Source organism: Pleurodeles waltl, chromosome 9 (assembly GCF_031143425.1).
Source record: "Pleurodeles waltl isolate 20211129_DDA chromosome 9, aPleWal1.hap1.20221129, whole genome shotgun sequence".
Classification (NCBI taxonomy): domain Eukaryota; kingdom Metazoa; phylum Chordata; class Amphibia; order Caudata; family Salamandridae; genus Pleurodeles; species Pleurodeles waltl.
In genome coordinates this window covers 266860960-266883389 of record NC_090448.1, presented here as the reverse complement: position 1 = coordinate 266883389, position 22430 = coordinate 266860960, and the positions used below count along the sequence as shown (strand labels likewise).

The 22430-nt window shown below is 49.1% G+C and overlaps 1 protein-coding gene across 1 annotated transcript in view; it reads left to right on the top strand.

The window, feature by feature from the left end:
• IARS1 (isoleucyl-tRNA synthetase 1) overlaps positions 1–22430 on the top strand; it is a 703557-nt gene that overhangs the window by 448202 nt on the left and 232925 nt on the right. Inside the window, exon 23 of the mRNA XM_069206674.1 lies at positions 10659–10780. Coding sequence (XP_069062775.1) covers positions 10659–10780 — 122 coding nt within the window. The remainder of the gene's footprint in view (positions 1–10658; positions 10781–22430) is intronic.

The window sequence follows — 22430 nt, the reverse complement described above, 5'->3', positions numbered from 1 at the left end:
CGTCCCATCACATTTTGTCTCTGTTCGAGGGAATATATCTGATAGTGATTTCTAGTTGCAGATTCCTTATCTTTGAATTTCCCCCAGGTATCAGACTGGAACTGGAGAATTTAGTGAGCAGTACCCCTGCGTGCCGTCGGGTAGGCATCGATTGGCTCAGAGCCCCTCATCGGCTGCATCCCCCCCCCACCCCAGATCTGAATTTGCAGTTCCTATATAGGTGCCACCGCGGCACGCTAACGTCAGTACTTTTCTTTCCACACCAGCAAGCGTTGATCTGAAGAGAGTTACCCCTCAGTCATTTCTTTCACTGGCTCTTTTTGTCGAAGATTTTTTGGGATTTTCAACTCCTGGTGTGTTGAGGATGTCATTGAGGAAGACTCTGTTCAAGCCCTGCGGTTCTTGTCATCAGGTGTCTGTGACTGATCCGCACCTTGTGTTTCTTTAGTGCCTGGAGCGCAACCACGACCCAAACTTTTGCTCTGAATGTCGTACCATGCATTCAAAGGCTTTGAGGGAGCTGTCCCTGAAGCTGATGGCGTCCCAACACGCAAGTCAAGATCTTGGTCGTGAGGAAAGTCCAGTGATCGGTTGCAGAGTCCTCCATCGCCGTTGTTCCACTCCAAGTCCCCAAGACGATTGGGTAAGTTGAGGCACAAGAAGAAATCTAAGAAGTCGAAGCATTCTTCGACTTGTCCTCGTCCGTCGACCAACGAGATGGAGTGTCGACATTCTTGAACTCATTCTGCAGAGCCTGCTTCTCGGCAGACCCCCCTCCTCACAGAGTTTCCGGGAGCTGGAGCAACCCCTGCCCAACTCAGAGTTCTATGAGGCCATGTGCCTCATTTGTGGGCAGTCCAACACCGCTGGAGTGCCTTTGGGCTCCGCAGAGTCGAAAGGGGCCCTCCCGGGTTATGCACTGGCTGCTTCCGCCTTAGCTGACAGGGGCACCCAAGGATCCAGTTTTGGATCCAGACTGACATCGGTCGTCCTACTCCGACCTTTGCCAGCGACAGTCTCGACGCTGATGCTCCCTGTGCCGTCCGTGCCCATTGGCAGCGACATCCCCATTGTAATCGCCAACTCCGACACAGAGCCGGATGGGTGTTGCACAACGCTGATTCCAATGCGAGAAGGAACCTTGCCTCCTAGGACAGATCCTGAGTTCCTTTCTTTTGGGCTAGGTTACCGGTATGAATGGGAGGGGGCCACTGACCCTTTTAGAATACCAGATCCACGACAAATAACCTGTGGACTAGCATGCAGTGTCGGGGAAGCCAGTGGACTGGATACTTCTACATATACTGGCATTCTTTCTTCCCCTGCCATGGCACGGATGGGGGACCTTCCTACTGTATAGTGGTGAGGAGAGCAGCTGAGGTCCTGGACCTCGAGTTGCATTCAGTGGCCCTCAGAACTAATCTTCTGACTGAGGTGCTGCAACCAGGAGCTTTCACCTCAAAACCCATGCTCCAGTTTAATGAGGCCCTCACACATGTCCTAATGGATACCTGGTCCAAACCCAGTAAGGGGCTCCTCTGAACAAGACAATTGCTAGCCACCATTGCCCACTCCAAGGGACTCAAGTTTCCGGACACTACACCCCACCCTGAGGGCTTGGTTATTCAAGCCTCTACCTCCCAGGGTGTGTTCCCTTCCACAACCACAGATAGAGAATCCAAAAGGTTGGACACACTTGGGAAGAAGATTGTTTCTTCCACCAACCTTGCATTGCAGTCTGTGAACACTTAATACCTTTTGGGCTGTTATTCGTATATGTTGTGGGATATAGTTGCGGAAGTGCTGCAAAAGGTCCTGGAGGAGGCCCAAGTTGTATTCTCTTGGGCTGTTGCCCATGGGAGAGACTCAGCAAAGTTCACAATCCATTGCACACTGGACATGACAGACTCTCTGGACAGAGAGGTTTCCTCAACAGTGGCCTCGAGGCACCATACCTGACTGAGGACATCCGGTTTTTCAGGGGTTGTCCAAGCTATCTTGATGGACTTGCCCTTGGATGACACCAGTCTCTTCGGAGACCAAGCAGATTCTTTGCCTGAGCTACAGCCCAGTGCTTGGACCTCATGGTGGCCCCTTGCCCTAGCCCCTGTGCCTCCCCCTTCTGCTTTTCACCTGCTTTTTTGTGGCTAGGGAAGAGGTCTCTAGCCATGACCATACCGGGCCAACCACCGTGCCATGCATGCTGCCCAGCCTCTGTGTGGCCGAGGGTATGGGATACACCATCCTTGTGGATTGGGTAGCCATGGGTCGGGAATTGGAGGCAGGGTTCACCATCATCTTGTCCACTGGCAATCCATCACGTCAGACAGGTGGGCTTTGCAGATAGTCCAAAGGGGCTACTCCCTCACTATAAACGTGCCAAAGTCACACCTGACACAGTGCAGTTTTGTGCTTATCATCCCGAGCAGCAAGTCCAAGTTATGCAGGCTGTGATACCAATGTATCGGCCTCTATCCTGGATTTCAGTGAAAATGACTGTAAGGCTGCAGGGCCTAATGGCTTCCTGCATCCTGCTAGTGACACATGCCAGATGGCATATGCGGGCTCTGCAGTGGGGCCTGAAATTCCAGTGGGCACAGCATCCTGGGAATCACTCCAACAGGGTCCGGATCTCAGAGGGAACTATGTAAGATCTGCAGTGGTGGTTAACGATCTGCGATTTGGTCAGAGGCAGATCCCTCTCCCTTCACTAACCATATCTGACAGTAGTGACAGATGCGTCACTCCTGGAATTGGGCAGCCATCTTGGATAGGTGGAGATCAGAGGCATCTGGTCTTCAGCGGAATCTGGACCCCACGTCAGTCTGTTGGAGCTCTGTGCAATCCAGCTGGTATTGAAAGTATTTCTTCCCTCTATCAAGGGAACAATGGTGCAGGTTTTCACATACAACACCATCGCCCTGTGGCACTGCAACAAGCAGGGCAGGGTGAGTTGTTGGACCCCTTATCAAGAGGCTATGCGTTTCTGGACGTGGCTGGAACAGCAATGCATATCCTTGTTGGTTCAGCATCTGGTAGGATCTCTGAGCGCCAGAGCAGATTAATTCAGCCAAAAATGTCTAGCGGATGAAATGGTGTCTCCATCTAGAGGTGGAACAAGGTCTCTCTAAGCTGTGGGGAGAGCCTTAGTTAGATCTGTTTGCCTCTGCAGAGAATGCACAATGTCAGAAGCTTTGCTAGTTGGAGTTTCCAGGGTGGCAATTGCTCGAAGTAAACCTTGTGGCTCCAGACTGGGCACGGAGAGTCTGGTATCCTGAGCTACTGAGCATGTCCATCGATCGTCCGATCAGACTACCCCTTCAGGAGGATCTTCTTTCGCAGCAGCAGAGGAGGGTTCTGAACCTCAACCTGTCCACACACCACATTCTTCTAGGGAGATTGAGGGTTGACAGTTAACAACTTTAGACCTTTCTCCTGAAGTTTGTAACTTAATCTTAGCAGCCAGGCTTCCCTCACTAAAACAGAATATGCCTGTCATTGAAAGAAATTTGTGGGATGGTGCACAGACAATTCTTTTGACCCCCCCCCCTCTGATGTCCTGTTGTTTATCCTTTGTCACAGCAGGCCTCTGCTATGGGCACTCAAAGGTTATCTGTCTGCTATTTCTGCTTTTTTGGAATTGCCTCCATCCCCATTCATTATGCTCCAATGGGATCTGAATTTGGTTTTGACATTTCTGATGTGTGACTCAAATTCCCGGGTACACCAGCAACACTGCAATAAGTTGAATAGTTGCGCACCTTTGGCAACCTTCTTGCTCCCCCTAGAGCCCCTCCAGGCCCCAAGGATATGAGGAGGCCTGCAGATGGGCTACCATCGGCATATCTGTCCTCAAAGCTATCTGCATCTCTTGACTCAGCGGCAGGGTTCCCCACCCAATTCCAGGACTGATGTCCAATCTGACTCTGAATCTGGCACCACGATTTTCACTGGTCCTGCACGAATTGATGCCGCTGATGGGGAAGAGTCCATCTTCTTATGGGACCCTGTTAGACTTTTCATCCTTGGCGTGGTCTCTCTTACCTTTTTGCCTCTGTTCCCCATGTTGTTGATGTGTGCTGGGCTCAGTTTTCTGCTGTTTTTGTTTCTCAGGGCACTTTACCACTGCTAACCAGTGCTAAAGTGCAAGTGCTCCTTTACAAAATGTGTGTAATTGGCTTATCCATTATTGGCATATTTGATTTCCTAGTAAGTCCTTAGTAAAGTGCACTGAAGGTGCCAGGGCATGAAAATCAAATGATACAAGTGGCCCTGCAGCACTGGTTGTGCCACCCACATAAATAGCTCTGTAATCATGTCTCAGACCTGCCATTGCAGTGTCTGTGTGTGCAGTTTTAACTGTAAATTCGACTTGGCAAGTGACCCACTTGCCAGGCCTAAACCTTCCCTTTTCTTACATGTAAGGCACCCCTAAGATAGGCCCTAGGTAGCCCCAAGGGCAGGGTGCAGTGTATGGTTAAGGTAGGACATATAGTAATGTGTTTTATATGTCCTGACAGTGAAATATTGCTAAATTCGTTTTTCACTGTTGCAAGACCTGTCCCTCTCATAGGTTAACATGGGGGCTACCTTTAAATCTGATTAAAGTGTAGATTCCCTTTGGGAGCGGATGGACATGTGGAGTTTGGGGTCTCTGAGCTCACAATTTCAAAATACATCTTTTAGTAAAGTTGATTTTAAGATTGTGTGTTTGAAAATGCCTCTTTTATAAAGTGAGCATTTTCTTGCTTATACCATTTCTGTGACTCTGCTTGTTTGTGGATTCCCTGTCTGGGTCGGTTTGACAGTTGGGCTGGTTGCACCTCGCATTAGACAGTGACACAAAGGGAGCTGGGGTGTTGTCTGCATTTCCTGATGAGCCATCTGTGCTAGAAGGGAGGGGAGGAGTGGTCACTTATACCTGAAAGGGCTGTGCCTGTCCTCACACAATGCAGTCTCCAACCCCTGTGGTGAGTGTCTGGGGCCTGGCCTAGGCAAGGCAGGATTTCACATTCACAAGAGATTTTGCTTTGAAGTAGGCCTTCTTCAAAGGAGAAATTGGGTATAAGAAGGGCACCCAAAACCACAGACTTTAGAACACTTCTGGAAACCAAGAGGAACCTCTGCCTGGAGAAAAGCTGAAAAGCTGAAGAGCTGAGGAAGAAGAGCTGCCCTGCCTGTGACTGTGCTTTGTGGAGCTATCCTGTAGTTGCTGCTTCTGCCAGAGTAAGGGGACAAAGTCTGGACTTTGTGTACCTTCCATCTTGGGAAGAACTCTCCAAGGGCTTGATTTAGAGCTTGCCTTCTGTTGTTTGAAGTCTCAGGGACAGCAAAGACTTCTCTCTGCCAGCACGTGGAGTCTCTGGAGAGACTCCTACTCTGCCCTGTGGTGCCATCCAGTTCCTGGGACCTGCGGGAGGAGAAGCTGGCAGCCTAAAGAAAAGGAAATCCACGCACAGAGTGCCGTGCGGGGAAAGATCGACGCGACTCCTGATCTGCGGCTGAAGAAATGACGTGCTGCCAGCTCCGCGGCTAAGAATCGACACTCTCCGGAAACACGAACGAAGAATCGACGCACGGAGCAGGAGAAACTACACGCAGGATCGCTGACGGAGGCTGGGAGATCGCAACCCGCGCTGCGTGGTTTTCGGACCATCGTGAGGCTGGATTTCCGACTCCAGCAACGCTGGGCGTGTAAAAGCAACGCAAGGCCTGCCCGGACCCGAGAGTGCTGACCGGATTGGCGCATCGCTCTCCTGCGGAGAGAAGAAACGACGCGCCCGACCCAACGAAAGGAGAAACGACGCAAGGTCCCACTCGTGAGTGGAATCGCCACATCTCAAGCCCTTTTTGACGCAAACTCGCCCGTGCAGGGTTATCTTTGACGCACCCAAGGTACATCTTTACGCTAACAGTGTTAGTGTGTGTTTAAAACTACTTAAAGACTCTTTGCATTTTTATTAATAACTTGACTTGTGTATTGTGGATTTTTGTGGTTTTGGTCTTGTTTTATTTAGATAAATATTTCCTATTTTTCTAAACCTGTTGTCATTTTGTAGTGATTTCATTAAGTTACTGTGTGTTTTGGTTCAAATACTTTACACCTAGCACTTTGAAGTTAAGCCTACTGCTCTGCCAAGCTACCACAGGGGTAAGCGGGGGTTAGCTGAGGGTGATTCTCCTTTGCCCTGACTAGAGTGAGGGTCCTTGCTTGAACATGGGGTAACCTGACTGTCAACCAAAGACCCCATTTCTAACAGACCCGCAAGTGAACTCGACCAAAGATGTACCCTTCACAACCTTTGGTGTGAAGTACCCTTGATTGCATGGGCTCTGAGGAAGATTCACCAAGTCATTCTCATTGTCCCAGATTGGCCAAGGAGGATAGAGTTTGTGGACCTTCTACGCATGTTCACTTTTCACCTCAAGCTGCCTGTTTAAGCTGGACCCCCTCCTTTTTGGGAGGAATGGTTTTGCGCCACAGTCTCCAAGGCCTACATCTACATGCCTGGTGACTGAGTGAAGACATCTGAGATCCTTTCTGCTGCCACCGGAGGTGGTTGATATCATCATCTGAGTTAATAGCCGTTAAAATCATGCTAATACACCGATTCCAGTGCAAGTGCCATGATACCATATACTCTGGGGGTTTCCCTAGAGGATCCCTAAAGTCTGCCTGTACAGCCTTGCAGGGTCTGCATGCCAGCCCATGCTGCTGCCGGGCCCAGACACTGTTCTGTCCTCCTGCTGCTGAGCTTAACTCGGGCCAGGGAAGGCAGAACAAAGGATTTCCTGTAAGCTAGAGATGTGACCACCTCTTCTTTAGAAATAGTTGTCTCTGGACTGGGGTGGGGTGCCTCTGAGCGCCACCAGACTGCTTTCAAGGGCACATTTGGTGCCTTCCTTGAATAAACTGTTTTGCACCAGTGCAGGAACGCCCGGTTCGCACTCTGGTGTGAAACTACACAAAGGACAAGGAGTGCCCACCTGCCTGTCCAGCTCCTCCCATAGAGGGATTCCCAGAGCTCTTCCAGCTGGCCTCTTGATTATGCCATCTTGGAGATAGGATGTGCATAGGCCCCTGGGAACATCTGACTGGTTAGTCCAGCTGGGTGATGTCCCTGACCGCCTCTGATAGGTGGATCACTGCAGTATGTGTCCAACCCCCTTCCGGGGTTACTTAAGGGCTCCCCTGATGGTGGGACCCTAGATTTGTCTGCAAGACTTCAGGAACTGTCTGCAAGTCTCCTCTGCAAAACACTTCTGCAGCCTGGACCGCGGAGCCGCTGCTGATCTTCCCTGGAACCAAGAGCAAGACTGTAACTAGTAGGAGGGCTTCTACTGCAACTTTGTTTCCAAGTTCTGCAAGACTTCTGCAACCCTGTGGCCCTGCATCCTCCAGAGTCACAGAGACACTGCCTGCACTCATGAAAGCAAGAAGGAATATACCTTGGAGTGAAGGAGTCGCTCCTCTGCATCAGCAGGTACCTCAACAATGAGGCCACTGCTAACCCATGGACTTTTCAATGCTCTACCAAACAGGTGGTGGTTCTGTGGCTTTCCAGAGGTCTGACATATCTTCCTTGCAACTGGGAAGTCTGTGGTCCCTCGCTGGAGCTGCTTGCCTGGAACCCCTGTGCACCGCGGCTGTTTCAGTGCCAAGGATTGTTGGCTCTTCTGTCCGAAGACCTCCTAGCTCCACGTGGGTATCTCTCTTTTCTGTTGAGGACTCCCTGTGCCTGCTGCCAGAGGGTCCTGCTGGGGGGGGGGGGCACAGATTCCTCCCGGCTTTCCTGTGTGCTGAGGACTGGTCCAGACCTACCTGCCAAGGTTGTGTCACCTGGACCTTGCTGGTCCACACAAACCGTGCAAACTATGTGCAACACTTCCCTGCTTTTGCCAAGGCTTGTTGGTGGTCCTGCTGATCCCTCTGCAATTCGACTGGCATGGGACAGTGCCTGGACAACTTCTGGGATCTTCCTGCATCGATTGGAACCCACAGCTGCACTTATTCGTCCACTGTCCAACAGGAAAACATTGCTGCAAAAGGTGGGCATTGCCTTCGTGCACTGACTGTGGGCGCCTCTGGGTGGTCTGGACTCTGTCCGCTCTTTCCTTAGGTTCTCTTCATCTGTAATCCATACCAACAACCTGGGCCACGGGTCACGACAGCAACTGGACAACCACAGTCCCCTTTGACTTCAACAGGAGGTTCAGACACAACTTCACCGCTATGCACTTGGGCTCCCTGGTGTAGGTACTCCACTGTTCTGGGTATCCACGGGTGGGGCACTATCCAACCTTCCTTATCAAAGTGGGTTTTCTCAGGGTCCTTTGGGAAGGGTCCTAAAATGCAAAAACTCCAACCGCGAATTCCCCATGTTATCCCATGGAACTGACCTGAAATTACTACTCTGCACACGGGCGCCAGGGGAATCCTACCTACCTACTTTTGGGGTTTTAGTTCTTCTCCATTCCTAAGTGTCCTTGGGTGGTAGTGCATGTTGAGAGTTATTTTCAAATTCCATTTTTTTTAGTGTATGGTATGGACGCCCCATAGGGGCCCATGTTATTTTATGCCTTCACTTACCTGTTGCTTAGTACATTTTTGTATGTTCATATCTCTGGTCAGGAGATATACCAAAGTCAGTTCTAGATTGTGTGTTACAGTAAATATAAAATATTTTTCTCACACTGGTGTGGTTCTTTCTTGTGTGTATATTACAGTCTGACCTGTGTGGTATTTGCAACCTCTTTACACCCTCCTGGATAAGCCTTAACTGCTCTCCACAGTTACCCTTATGAGAGCTCTGGTTATCTATAACCGCCTACACTATCACTAAGGGTTGCCGAAACCCACTTAAGATGCCTCACCTATAGATGTACACCATATGCTGAACCAGCCTCCTACAGTGACCAGTTGGGTGAGGCCAGTGTTGTTCATGCTTTTCAGAGGGTTGGTGGTGGGTTTTGGTGGTGTTGGGGTGGAAATTGAGGTCGCCAAGAAAGTAGTGTTTGGCGAGTGAGGCAATGAAGTCGGGGATGGCTTTGCAGATGGTGGGGTGAGGTCCTGGAGTCTGTAGGCAAGGGTGCCTCTTATGGTTGTTCTGCAGTCGGTTTGTAGTTGGAAGTTGATGTGGTGTCGTCTTCCATGGTGGTGCTGCAGATGGTTGCTTTGTGGATGGTGGTCGATGCTGCCTCCGTGTTATTGGTGCGGTCTCAGCGAATTATCTTGTATCTGTCAGAGTGGCAGTTGTGATGTCAAGATCTAAAGAGTGGTTAAGCTAGGTCTTGGTGATAACAATGGCGTCTGGGGCGAGGAAGGTGATGGTGTCCCAGATTTCAATGACATGCTTGCAGAGAGATCGGATGTTGAGCAATAGGCAGTGTAGTGGTTCAGTGGGTGTGGGGTTGGTTTCTGTGAGGCGGTGTTCCGGAGATGCAATTAGAAATGACAGTGCAGGCAAGTGAATGGTCCCACTGTTGACCGAGGCAACGTGATGCAGCAGTAGTCGCTGCATTGTTTGGGGGTGCCGATGTTCGGAGGTCAGCGGCGGAATAACTCTGGCAGGGAGCCAGGGTTCCAGGTACGGGCAGGCAAAGACAGGCTTGCCTTTGGCGTACCTTCAAGTGCACCAGTGGTGTGCCCACTGCGCGGCTGTGCTTCAGGCTCCATTAAGTACATCAGAAAGAGAGCGGCAAGGCGGGCCGGTTCGCTGAAACAAAATGCAAAGTACAACAGAGCACAAAGGAACAACAGTAATGTAATGGGACTGACAGGTCTATAAGGATATAAAACCAATAAGAGTGGGCACAAAAGCCCACGTTTTACTGGCAGACAATAGGATAATAACGATATAGTGGCAATACAATAGGAGACAAATCGGTTAAACAGCAGAGCTATCACAGAGGGTGGGAGCGGCAAAGCAGCAGCAGGCAGGGAAACAGAGGAGCGAGCATCTGAGAGACCTGCTCGGGCAGCAAGGGGGTAGCTGGCACACGGATCTGCTCGTTCCGTTAGATACTCTAACTTTTTAGGATGATCATCACCTTTCTCCCTCCTTAGTAACACCTGCTTTTTCATAATGGTTTATTTACACTTTCTGCCCTCAGCTGCTTCTGTCTATATGGAGTGGACAGAATGGATGGAGCAGACATCATAGACATGATACAAGACACGCATGCAGCTACTTGAGCGTACCCATTTCTGCGCAACTTAGCACCATTACTGGAAGATTTCTATAGAACTTGTGGGGTATTTGAAGTACTGATTAGTTCATAGGAAGATAGGATATCCACTAGCAAAGGTATTACTTCAGCTAAGTATCTTGTTTAGCTATAGTTTCAACTATTCAATGCATTACGAACATGTGGGAGCAATACAAGATAGTAATGCACCTTTCCCTCCCTTTGTAACCCCAGCTCAGTTCAGAATAGTCGCAGACAGGTTTAATAGTTTCTTTCTGTCATCTTGGTGAGTGGAATCAATCTTGTCCATAAAGGGCACATCGAGTGGGCTACACAGTCACAGTGCAATATGTTGAGCTCCTTTCTCCCAAGCATTGAAAATTCATTAACGATACTTGGATTATGTATGAGTTTTTGGATTTGAAGAGAGAAAAAGCATGTAACCAAATTGTATGTTTATGTTAAAACAGGCTCCTTTTACTCCATTTATCACTGAAATGATGTACCAGAACTTGAGGAAACTTACTGACCCATCCTCTGTCCAGGAAAAGGACTCACTTAGCATTCATTATCTCATGCTTCCTCCAGTCAGGTAAGAAAACGTCTATTTTGTTATTTGTTAAGTAGCAGTGTGTTGAAAATGCCCGTGCTTTTTAGCTTGTTTGTTTTTCATGTGGCAGCAATATACAGTAGAGAGACTTACCTTGTAACCTCTGGGATATCCTAAAACTGAAAAACAAGATAAAAAATCTCTATGGTACCGAATTGCACGAAATTATCTTGGAGTCAAAGAAACAATAAAATAAAGGCCTGGTGTACCAAGTTGGCCTGATGTTTGGTGAGTACCTCTGGTATTATTATCTTATACCAGGTCCAGGTATCTCCTTATTAGTGAAGTGTAGGCAGTGTCTAGAAGCCAGGTTCTCTAGAGGTAGCTGTGGCTGAGGAGCCAAGGCTTATCTAGGAGACATGCAAAGCTCATGCAATACCACTGTAGTCACACAGCACTTACACACGAAAGAACCACACAGTGTTACAAAAATAAAGGTGACACAAATACTAAGATACTAGATGGGCAACCCTCCAATAGGAGGTAAATAGACACATTATATATGTACAATAACAATCAGGGCATTAAAAGCAATAGAAAACAGAGAAAAGCAAAAGACAATACTGAAGGCCTAGGTGGGGAGACCAAACTATATACCAAGAAAGTGGAATGCGATTGTCGGGTACCCACCCAAGGAAGTGGAATCGGTAGAGGGGAGCTTGAGGTACTAGGAAACTCCAATGGACCACTGCCTTCTCTGAAAAAATGTAACTGAAACGTTTCATTTTTTCATTTTGTAATGCATCTCGTTTTCCTTTAAGGAAAACGGGCTGCATTACAAAAAAAAACTGCTTTATTTAAAAGCAGTCACAGACATGGTTTTCTGTTGTCTCCAGCAGGCCACCATTCCCGTGAGTGTTGTGAGTCGCAAGGGGGTCACAAATTGCGACCCACCTCATTAATATTAATGAGGTGGGCCTTTGCGAGCCCCTTCGCAATTCAGGACATACCTACATCTGGCCCCAAGTCCAGTTCCAGTCGAGTGTCCGGTGATGTCAGGAGCCACTACCCACCTGTCCATAAATGCAGGAGTTGGGCAACAGGGAGACGAAGCCGGACAGCAATGCAGCACTGGAGCAGATGAAGAGCGATGCAGTCGAAGTCCCATGCCGGATGAAGGATTGCAGTCAGACTGTGGTGTGGAAAAAACACCAACAAGCCTTGGCAAAGGCAAATGTCGCGGATGGAGGAAAAGTGGAGCTGCTGGGGACCAGCAAGGTCCAAGGGGGACTCAGCCCATGGGGGGAGTCCCAGGCGATCCTCAGCAGTGCAGAGAGTCCAAAGAAGAAGAGGCAGCCCCGCTGAACACCCACAGGGAAGGGGCCCAGGAGTTGCAGAGGCCCACGCAGCACTCCTGAGACGAGGTCCCACGTCACAGGAGAAGTATGTAGAGGGCTGTGTGTCGCAGGGAAGAGTGCTGGGGGCTGGGGCTACACGGAGCCTGAAGATCCCTTGGAGGAGATGCTAACAAGCCTTGGTAGCTGCAAGAGGCGCAGTGCACAGTGGTATTGTCCTGCGTGGGAAGGCAAAGGCTTTCCTTCACCAAAGTTGGACAGCTGATAGAGAGAACCAAGGGGACCACTCCAGACCACCATCCGTGATGCAGGATCCATGCAACTCAGGATGAGAGGAGATCATGCAGCCAGTCATTGTAGTTGGTTCCTGTGGATGCAGGGGAGTGACTCCTTCACTCCAAGGGACATTCCTTCTTGCTTCTTGTGCAGACTGAAGACTTGCTTCCTTCCAGTGATTTACTCCTGCTTTCCTTGTCGCTGGGGGGGGGGGGGAGGGGGGTAGGTAGGGGGGAGGTATTGTTACTTACCTAAGTGGTTTTCTAGTACTCCCAACTCCCCTCTACACATTCCACTTACCTAGGTGGGGATCCTGTGTTCACATTCCATTTCTTTAGTATAAGGTTTGGGCTCCCCTTAGGGTCACTATTGGTTATTGTTATTTGCACTGTTTTCTAACCTTTTCTATGCCTGTTGCTGAACACTGTCAGACACATTGAAAAACAGGCAAAAAGTGAGAGTAACCATGCAAAAAAGAGGATACTAAGGTTCACTTCTTACCTCCCTGCATTTCTGGGAGCCAAAGTGACCCCCACTCAATTCAAGGAGTTTAACGAGGCCATATGCCTCGCCTTTGAGTGGGCCGATCCCTCCGGATCACCTTCGGGCCCGTGGGATTAGTGGGGGCCCCGTTAGGTTCTGCACCAACAGCTCCACCCTCGACTCCAGCGGGGACTCGTGGATCCTAGCAGGCATCCGTATCAACGCAGGTCATGCCAACGCAACCTTCTCCGGCGCAGGTGCAGATATCGGTGCTCCCAGCTCCAGACCCATTCTCATCCCCAACGATTTGGAGGCAGAACGTCATTGATCGATACCGACTCCGGTGCCACTGACCCATTGGTCCTAGGTTGTTGCCTGTGCATTTGTCTGAGGAACTGGGCAGAGGGGAGGAATGGGAGAGGTCACTGGATCCTTTAGAAAGCCAGTTGAAAACATTTTTGGACTGGTATGAGGAACTGGGTGATGCCATTGGAATGAACACATGGCCACATACTGGTTTGCTTTCTCCACCTACTGTGGCTACAGAGGAGGGAGCATCATATGCAATGGTGGTGAAGAGGTCCTCAATTTCAAACTCCCCTTTGTGGCGGTCAAAACTAACCTCTTGACAGAACTGCTTCAGTCTGGACCTTCCTCATCAGAACCCTTGGTCCTCTTCAACGAAGCACTGACTGATATCCTGCTGGGAATCTGGTCCATGCCGAAGACAGGGGCTCCTATAAACAGAACAATTGCCTGCCACCATTGCTCTGCCCCAGGTGACCACGCAAACCCCTGAAAGCTTGGTAGACCAAGCCTCAACTTCCCACAGCACATTATTCTTAAGTTCCCCCAGACCGGGAATCCAAAATGCTGTATACCTTGGGGAAAGAAAATGTTTTTTTCTACCAGCCTAGCATTGCGGTCGTTGAATACTGCATGCCTTTTGGGCCGTTATTCCCACACGCTGTGTGATATGATAGAGCAAATGCTACCACAGGTCCTGGAGGAGGCCCGGGCCGTACTCTTTCAAGCAGTCAAGGATGGGAGGGATGCAGTAAAATTCACCATTAGGTGTGGAATGGACACAACAGACTCGCTGGGCAGAGCGATTTCACAGACAGTGGCTATTACACGCCACGTCTGGTTGAGAACATCTGACTTTTTGGTGGATGTCCAGGCCAGCCTCATGGACATGCCCTTCAATGAGACTTGCCTCTTCGGAGAGAAGGCAGTCTTTGCACTAGAGTGCTTTATGGACTCACGAGCTACAGCCAAGTCCTTGGGCCTCTCAGCGACCCCATGTCCCCCAGTCTGCCTTGCATCATTACAGAAGGGGCGTACCATCACGCCAATCCTATGCCAGCCACTGTCCTGCACTAGCTCCCCAAGCTTGATGTGGAAACGGTGCATCCCAACCCCATGGATCAGGGAGCCAGGAGTTGTCCACCACCAACCCCTCCAGCAGCTGAAGCCTCTAAGCCCTCCTAGTCTCCCAATAAGAGATCATGGCTGTCCAGTTGGTGGGAGAATACATCACCATCTTCCCCAATGGCAGTCTATTACATTTCACAGGTGGGTCATACCAATCATTCGAAGGGGCTACTTTCTCCCCTTCAAATCCTCCCCTCCCCCTATCCCGCCAACACAAGATCGGCTTTGGGAGGATCATCTATCCTTACTCCGAGAGGAAGTTAAAGCTCTCTTGGCCAAGGGAGCCATAGACATGGTTCTGATATCAGAAGTAGGCAATGGTTGCAATTCCCACTACTTTCTGATTCCCAAAAAGAACAAAGGTCTTCAACCTATTCTAGACCTCTGATCCGTCAGTCTCTTCTTCAAGGAGACTTTAAGGATGCTCACTTTGGCTCCTGTCTTTTCTGCCCTAGACCAAGGAAATTGGTTGGTAGCGTTGGACTTGCAGGATGTGTATTTCCATAACCCCATTCTGCTGGCCCACAGATGTGTCACTCCTGGGATGGGGCAAGCACCTGGGAGAGTCGGAGATCGGAGGCGTCTGTTCTCCGGCAGAGTCCGAACTCCACATCAACCTATTGGAGCTCTGGGTGATCAGGCTAGCATTGAAAAATGTTGTCCTTTACTCAGAGGGAAAGTAGTGCAGGTGTTCACGGACAACCCCACCGCCAATGTGGTACAATGTGGTACTGCAACAAGCCGGTTTGAGTAGGGTCGTTGATCCTTTGTCATGAGGCTGTGCGCCTCTGGATGTTCCTGGAACATCAGGGCATTTCTCTGATGGTTAACATTTGATGGGCTCTCTATTCGTGTGGACAAACTCATCTGACAATGCTTAGTCGATCACAAGTGACATCTCCATCCGGAGGTGGCACAAGGTTTCTTTCAGCTGTGGGGAGAGCTGTGGTTAGCTCTGTTTGCCACTTCAGAGAACGTGCAGTGTCAGCAGTATTGTGTGCTGGAGTTGACAAGGCGACAATCACTTGGCAACGCTTTTCATCTCAAGTGGAACTCAGGTCTCCTGTACGCCTTTCCGCCCATACCACTTCTTCCCAGACTTTTCAAGAAGATCAAGAATGACCGGCCCAATTAATCCGGCGGGGGGGGGCATGAAGAGTCTGGTGTCCCGAGCTACTGAGCATAGCCATCGATCCTCTGATTAGACTGCCTCTTTGAGAGGATCGTCTGTCGTAGCAGCAAGGGAGGGTTCTCCATCCAAACCTATCCAGTCTCTGCCTTCTTGCGTGGAGATTGCAGCAGTTGACAGCTTTTGACCTTCCGGCAGAAGTCTGTACGTTAACGTTATCTTGGCAGCCAGGCATCCCTCCACCAAAAACATTATACACCTGTTGTTGGAAGAAAATTTGTGGCATGGTTCTTTGACAAATTTGTTGATTAACACCCCCCCCCCCCCCCCTCCCACACCACCACACACACACACGCACAAAATGATGTGCAGGGGTACTGCTCGAGAAAAATCTCTGGATACAGTCTGATGCCTGGGGAAAATTCACAAGGTAAGGAATCTGCAACTTGAATATGTCTCTACCAGATAAGGTGTTGCTGAAGGTGAGTAACTTGTTCTTCAGGGCCCTAGTTTTAACACACCAATTTCAATACTGTTTATGGCTCTGCGCTCCTGATGTGGATAGTAGTGAAAAGTAACTGACACCTGCACGCCAAGGTTGTGTGTATATATAGGTGACCACAATGTCACTTTTGGCACCGTCAGTGCTGCATGGAACCCAACTAAGCACCTGATGGCACGCAAGTGTACTTCTCACGCAAATTTTTTCAGGAACCATCCTGGCGCCTGGTAAATTCAAAGGTAAGGAATCTGCAGCTTGATACAGTCTCTTCCCGATAATACATTATTGAAGGTGACTAACTTGTTCTTCTGGATGCCTGGCAATACTATGGGGGTCATTACAACCCTGACGGACGGTGTTAAAGCGGCGGTAAGACCGCCAACAGGCTGGCGTTTTTTTTTTTTTAGCATTATGACCATGGCGGTTACCGCCATGGTCATCCGCCGCTTCTCCGTTCCGCCCGCTGGGCTGGAGACCTGGGTCTCCAGCCCGGCGGCCGCCACAATACCGCCGCCGGTATTGTGACCCGGCTTACTGCCGTGGATTTCCAGTGGTAGGAATTCCTTCCCTGGCACTGATAGGGGTCTCCCCCACCCCGACTCCCTCCCCTACACCCCCCACCAACCCTGCCACCCCCCAAAGGTGGCAGGGCCCCCCTCTCCACCCCGACCCCCGACATTACCTTACACATACACACCCGACACGCACGCAGGCACCACCAACACACATACACGCACACACACTGACATACATGCCAACATCCACACACACAGTCAGACATGTACACCCACATTCACACATTCACGCACACATCCACACAGACATACCTACAGACATACACGCACTCATTCCCAAAACACGCAACACCCCCGCAAGCATACACGCACTCACACACCCCCTACATACACAGACGCACACCCCCATGCACCCACACAACACACACCCCCACCCCCTCACGAACGATCGACTTACCTGTTCCGTTGATCCGCCGAGAGGGGACAGGAGCCATGGGGGCAGCTCCGCCGACACCACACCGCCAACAGAACACCGCCGCGCAGAATCACAGGACGTGATTAGCTGGGCGGTGTTCTGTTGGCGTGGAGGTGGAGCAACCTCCACTTCCCCGCCGCCCGCAAGTATGGCTGTTGGCGGCTCTCCATCGGAAAAACGACGGAGGGCAGCCAACGGTCATAATACGCCGAGCGGCAAACCGCCACTACTGGCGGTCTTCCGCACGGCGGTCCCTCAGCGGTCTTGTTAAAAGACCGCCGAGGTTGTAATGACCACCTATGTCTGTGGCTTTCATGTGCCAGACAGTTTTTCTGTTGGGCTGCAGATAGGACAGAGTGTCCTCTAGGCTTATTCACTAATTTTATGTTTCCATGGTAGGATTCCTAATTAACAATTTAAGCTTTTTGTGCCAAGCAGACACTGAGTTTAGCCAAATAAGGGGTATTCAGCTCTTTATTTTAATTCTATATGAGAGCTTTTCAACGAATTATCCAGTCAAGTTGCATGGGTACTTCAGTACCTTTATACCTACTTAATTTACCACGCCTGCAACATCTTGAGGAGTGATAGTGCTTGGTAAGGAGGGTCACTTTGCAAATTTTTAACAACTTGATTTTGCTTGCCATATTTGCAAGCATCTTTATTTCAGTTCCCTACTAAGACTCTGTCCATGACTATTGAGCTTACTCTTTTTCCTATTCACCATTGAGATACTGCAGCCTCGTATTGCACATATTCTCATTGTTCTGCATATGGTCTGACATACATTTTAAATCCACATTTTGCTGTTGAGGGTTCTGCATCTGGGGGCATGGACAGCCTTGAAAGCAACTGAAGTTAGCGCACGTTAGTGGTACCTATATAGGCAGTTTGTCATTTCTGGAGCAGAACGGCCCCCGGGTGGATAGCACAATACCACTTAGCACACAGAGGAACAGTGCAAAAGATTCTGGATCCAATCTGACACCCGGTGATATTCAAAAAGTGAAGAATCCGTAGTTAAACAGTTTCTTCCAAAAAGAGCGTAAGGTAACTTGTTCATTTAGTGAATGTGTGCTTTATAGCCTCTGCAAGCTGTTCAGGTGCCTCAAAGTGAAAATTTGCATGCCACTCTTTCTTGTTGGCATTCGTAACATCTAGCAATTCATATGCAACCGAACGCATGGTACCTTTTTGTTCTGATTTGCTGATGTAAATTGAGCAGCGAACAAAATCAAAGTGTTTTTATTCCAGCTTTAAGTTACTCTTAGCTGTGGAGTGAAAGGTGCATTTAAAATTTGTGAAAAGCTAATTAAAGTCTTGTTACTTTTGAAAAATGACACTGGTATTATTTGGCGTGAATGATCTTTAGTCAGTGTTTCAGTACCCTGCCGTACAAACTGTTTAAAATAGCTTTGTTGGATGAGTGTGACCAAGAGTTTGCGACCGCTAAGGCTTGGCTAATTTTTTTTTTTTGTTTGGTAATAAACTGACAATATTAAATGTGCATTAGCGTTTGAGGCAATCAATTGTATTTGATTTGACTTCAGATATGCTTACATTACTTTGAATAGATAGAAAATGATGATTTAAATGAATGAAGGTGACCCTAGCTGTTGTTGAAGGTGAGCCTCTGAAAAGGCGTAGGTGTTATTTATGACTATTTGCTTTAATGTATGCAGTTTATTGACTTTTCAGGGTTCTTATTCATGCACGAATCCATTAATCAATTGAAAGACTGATGTGTTTCAGAAGTATATTGCACAGTTTTATAGTGTACGCTTTACTATTTACAATTAAAAATGGCTGACGTTATTTTTTTATTGGTGTCTGCTGTCTCATTTTTATGTATTCATTAAGGTTTGACTTTTTGTAGCGTTGGAAACTCAAAATTGGAGGAGGTTGGCTCAGTTTACAATGCACACTTATGGTGTGGCACCCTATACTGAGTCCAGGCAACACTTAGTGATAGTGAATAGGTGTCCAGAAAGCAAAAGCTTCTCCGGGGTAGCTGGGGCAAGCAGCTAAAGCTTATCCAGGAGGAATGTAATGCACTAGCAATACCAGAGTAGTCAGACAGTAACTCACTCACAAGAAAGAACCACACAAGTGTTGCGAAAATAAAGGATTCTTTATTACAGCACTAACTACTGGACTAGCATTGGTATAGCTCCCTTTGGAGATATCTGCTCACAATATGTACACCAAATAACAAGCACAAATAGCATAAAATATGTACAGACCTATGGGGGTGAAAAACCGTATACTAAGTGGAATGCAAAATAGGGATCCAACCATGGTAAGTATGGTAGTTAGGAGCTGGGGAAGGATGAAAACACCAGAGGTAAGTACAGCAGGTGTCCCCAGCGACCAGGTGCAGAGTGGTTACCTACCCAATCGTCCCATAGACTAACACAGGGAAGTTGTGGTTGGAGTTTCTGTGTTTCAGGACCCTTCTCAGTGGACCCCAAGGAAACCGACCGACAAGAGAAAGGTTGGGGAGTGCCCCCACCCAAGGATACCCAGAAGACAGGAGTACCTACACCAAGGGATCCGAATGCATGGAGAAGAAGGAACTCTCACTGAAGTCAGGGGAAGCCTCGGATTGACCAGCTGCTGTTGCAACCAGTGGACCAGGCCGGTGGAACCCAGGGACAGATTCCATATGTGGAAGACCTGAAAAGGAAGGGAACAAAGTCTAGCACCCTTGCAGGTGCCCAGGTGGCAATTCCCACCCTCCTATAGATGACGTTCCTGAAAGTCAGAGGATGAAGAAGTCCAGCTGCGGTGTCCAGGAGCAGCAGAAGATCCCAGGAGTCGCCTACGCCTGTTCCTTGACTGTTACCGGGTTGCAGGAGGGTCGGTGATCAGCCAGGTTACCAACAAGCACTGGCAAATGCAAGCAGGAACTGATTAATTATTTATAAAGTTTTGGACACCAGCAAGGTCCAAGAGACTCTACCTTTGAGTGGGAGTCAGGACTGTCTCTCTGCATGCAAGAAGGCCAGCAGATGTCGTTGGAGCCCCTGCGAGTGACAGGTGTCGGACACAGAGAGTCACAAGGAGACCGCCGTAGCACAGCAAAACAGAAGTCCCACCTTGCAGGTGTTGCAGTACAAGGGTTGATCTTAGAGTTGCAGAGTGCTGGAGGCCGGGACTTATTGGCTTCTGAGAATCTCTTGGAGGAAGAGTCAACAAACCTTGACAAGAGCAATGGTAATGATGCACAGGGGTTCAAGTCCATTAACAGGAGCATGGGCAAACAGTCTCCCAGGTTGGTCAGAAGACAAGTAGAACCCACCTGTGGTGCAGAGCCTTTCGATGTCCGCAGGACAACAGACCCCCACCAGCCGGTCGATGTTGTTTTGAGGTGCCTGCGGATGCAGGGGAGTGACTCCTTCACTCGAAGGGAGATTCCTTTGTGCTGCCAGGTGCAAACAGAGTCCTTGTGACCCTGAAGGATGCACAGCCTTGGGTGTTGTAGAATTCTTGCGGGCTCTGGAGAAACAATGTTGCAATGGGAACCTTCTCACCAGAAGCAGAGGTGTTTCGATTCCAAAGCAGTCAAGCAGTGGTTCCAGAGGCCAGGGGCAGAAGATGTCTTGCAGTGATCCCCTTGTAGAGTCTTGCTCAATGAATCTGAGGACCCACCATCAGGGGAGCCCTTAAGTAACCATCAAAGGGGGTTGGTCACTCTCTGGGGTGACCCACCTATCAGAGGGGGTCAGGGACTCCATCTACCTGGCCTAACCAGTCAGATGCTCTCAGGGGACTCTGCACATCCTCCCTTCAAGATGGCAGAATCAAGTGGCCACCTGGCAGAGCTCTGTGCATGTCCCTAGGGGAGGAGCTGGGCGGTCACTCCCCTGTCCTTTTGCACTTTAGTGCCAGAGTGGGAACTGGGGGGTTCCTGAACTGGAGCAAACCAGGTTATGCTAGGAGGGCAACAAATGTGCCCTTTAAAGCAGCCTGGTGGCACTCCGAGGCCACCACACCCCAGCCCTTAGACACCTAATACACAGGAGGAGGTGGTCACACCTCTCCCTTGCACAATCCTTTGTTCTGCCTTCCTCTTCCTGAGCCAGGCTCATCAGCAGGAGGGCAGAACAGTGTCTGGGGTCAGCAGCAGCGTGGACTGGCAGCCAGACCCCGTAAGGCTGCACAGGCAGAACTGGGGGATCCTCTAAGGAACCCCCAGAGTGCAGTGGATCATGCAACTAGCACTCAAATCAGTGTAGTTGCAGGATTCCAGCATGTTTGTTAACAAACATGCCTAGGTTTGTGGAGAAGCCATTATTTAGTTGGACCACTTGTGTTGACCAATGCCCACTACATACCTTAAGATGGCTTCCCCACACTTAACAAACCCTAGGGAATGGGGTCTGTGATTTGTAGGGGCACTCTTCCCATGCAAGGTACCCTCACACTGAGGGACATGCACCCTGCCCTTGGGCTGAAGGGCCTACCAGAGGGGTGACTTGTAGTGTCTAAGTGCAGTAAACAGTATTCAAGGCATGCCTTATATTTGTGGTGAAAAGTTGCATGCACCATTTCACACAGGCTGCAATGGCAGGCCTGTAGACAGTTTCCGTGGGCTCCCATGGGTGGCACCGTACATGCTGCAGCCCATGGGGACCCCTGGTGTACCAATGTCCTGGTTAGCTACGTACCCTGTGCTAGGGACTTGCATGAGTGCACCAGTTTTCCAATTATGGATGTGAAAAATGTACCAGCAACCAAATTAGAGGAGAGAGCATAGACACTGGAGTCCTGGTTAACAGGATCCCAGTGAACTACACTCTAAACACACTAACAGGCAAAAAGTGGGATAACTATGCTAGAAAGATGGTACTTTCCTTCAGACATAAGCTACCCTTTCCTTCTAGGGATTGGCACATGCTCTTCCATTCATTGACGGGTCATCAATAATTTTTAAGCACTTTGCAGTTTAAGGTATACACGTTCTTTGTAGGCTTGTGGAGCTTAGTGCCTTTCTCACATTTCTTAATCATCAATCTGCATTGATTGCCTCTCCTTCCCTACTTTTGACCTCTCAGTACTCAGCTTGTGACAAATCATACTGTGCACTTGAGAAGAATACCTGAGATTGCCTACAAAGTGAAAATTAACATACAAATGACTCACAGTAAGTTACATGTTAAGATTTTGAGAGGATGTGGCATAACAGCCACAGCTATCAACCTTGGAGCTGGGGATCCCGGTTTGAGTCTTGCGTCGGCTCAACATCCTGTGATTCTGGGCAAATCACTTAATCTCCCAGCGCCTACCAAAAATGAATGTGTCCTTGTGTAATGTAATGGGTGCTCAGGAAAAGCGCTTCAATACCTTTGGGTCGAGTTTGCGCTATATACAGCACCCAAAAAAAAACAAAAGAATAAAATAATGAACGTCTGGAAGCCCGAAGAAAATTCAACACTAGAGTTCAGTAAAAACAGACATTTTTAGACAATTGACTATTGGTCCTTTCTTCATACTATTGAATACAAGTGCATCAGCCTATTC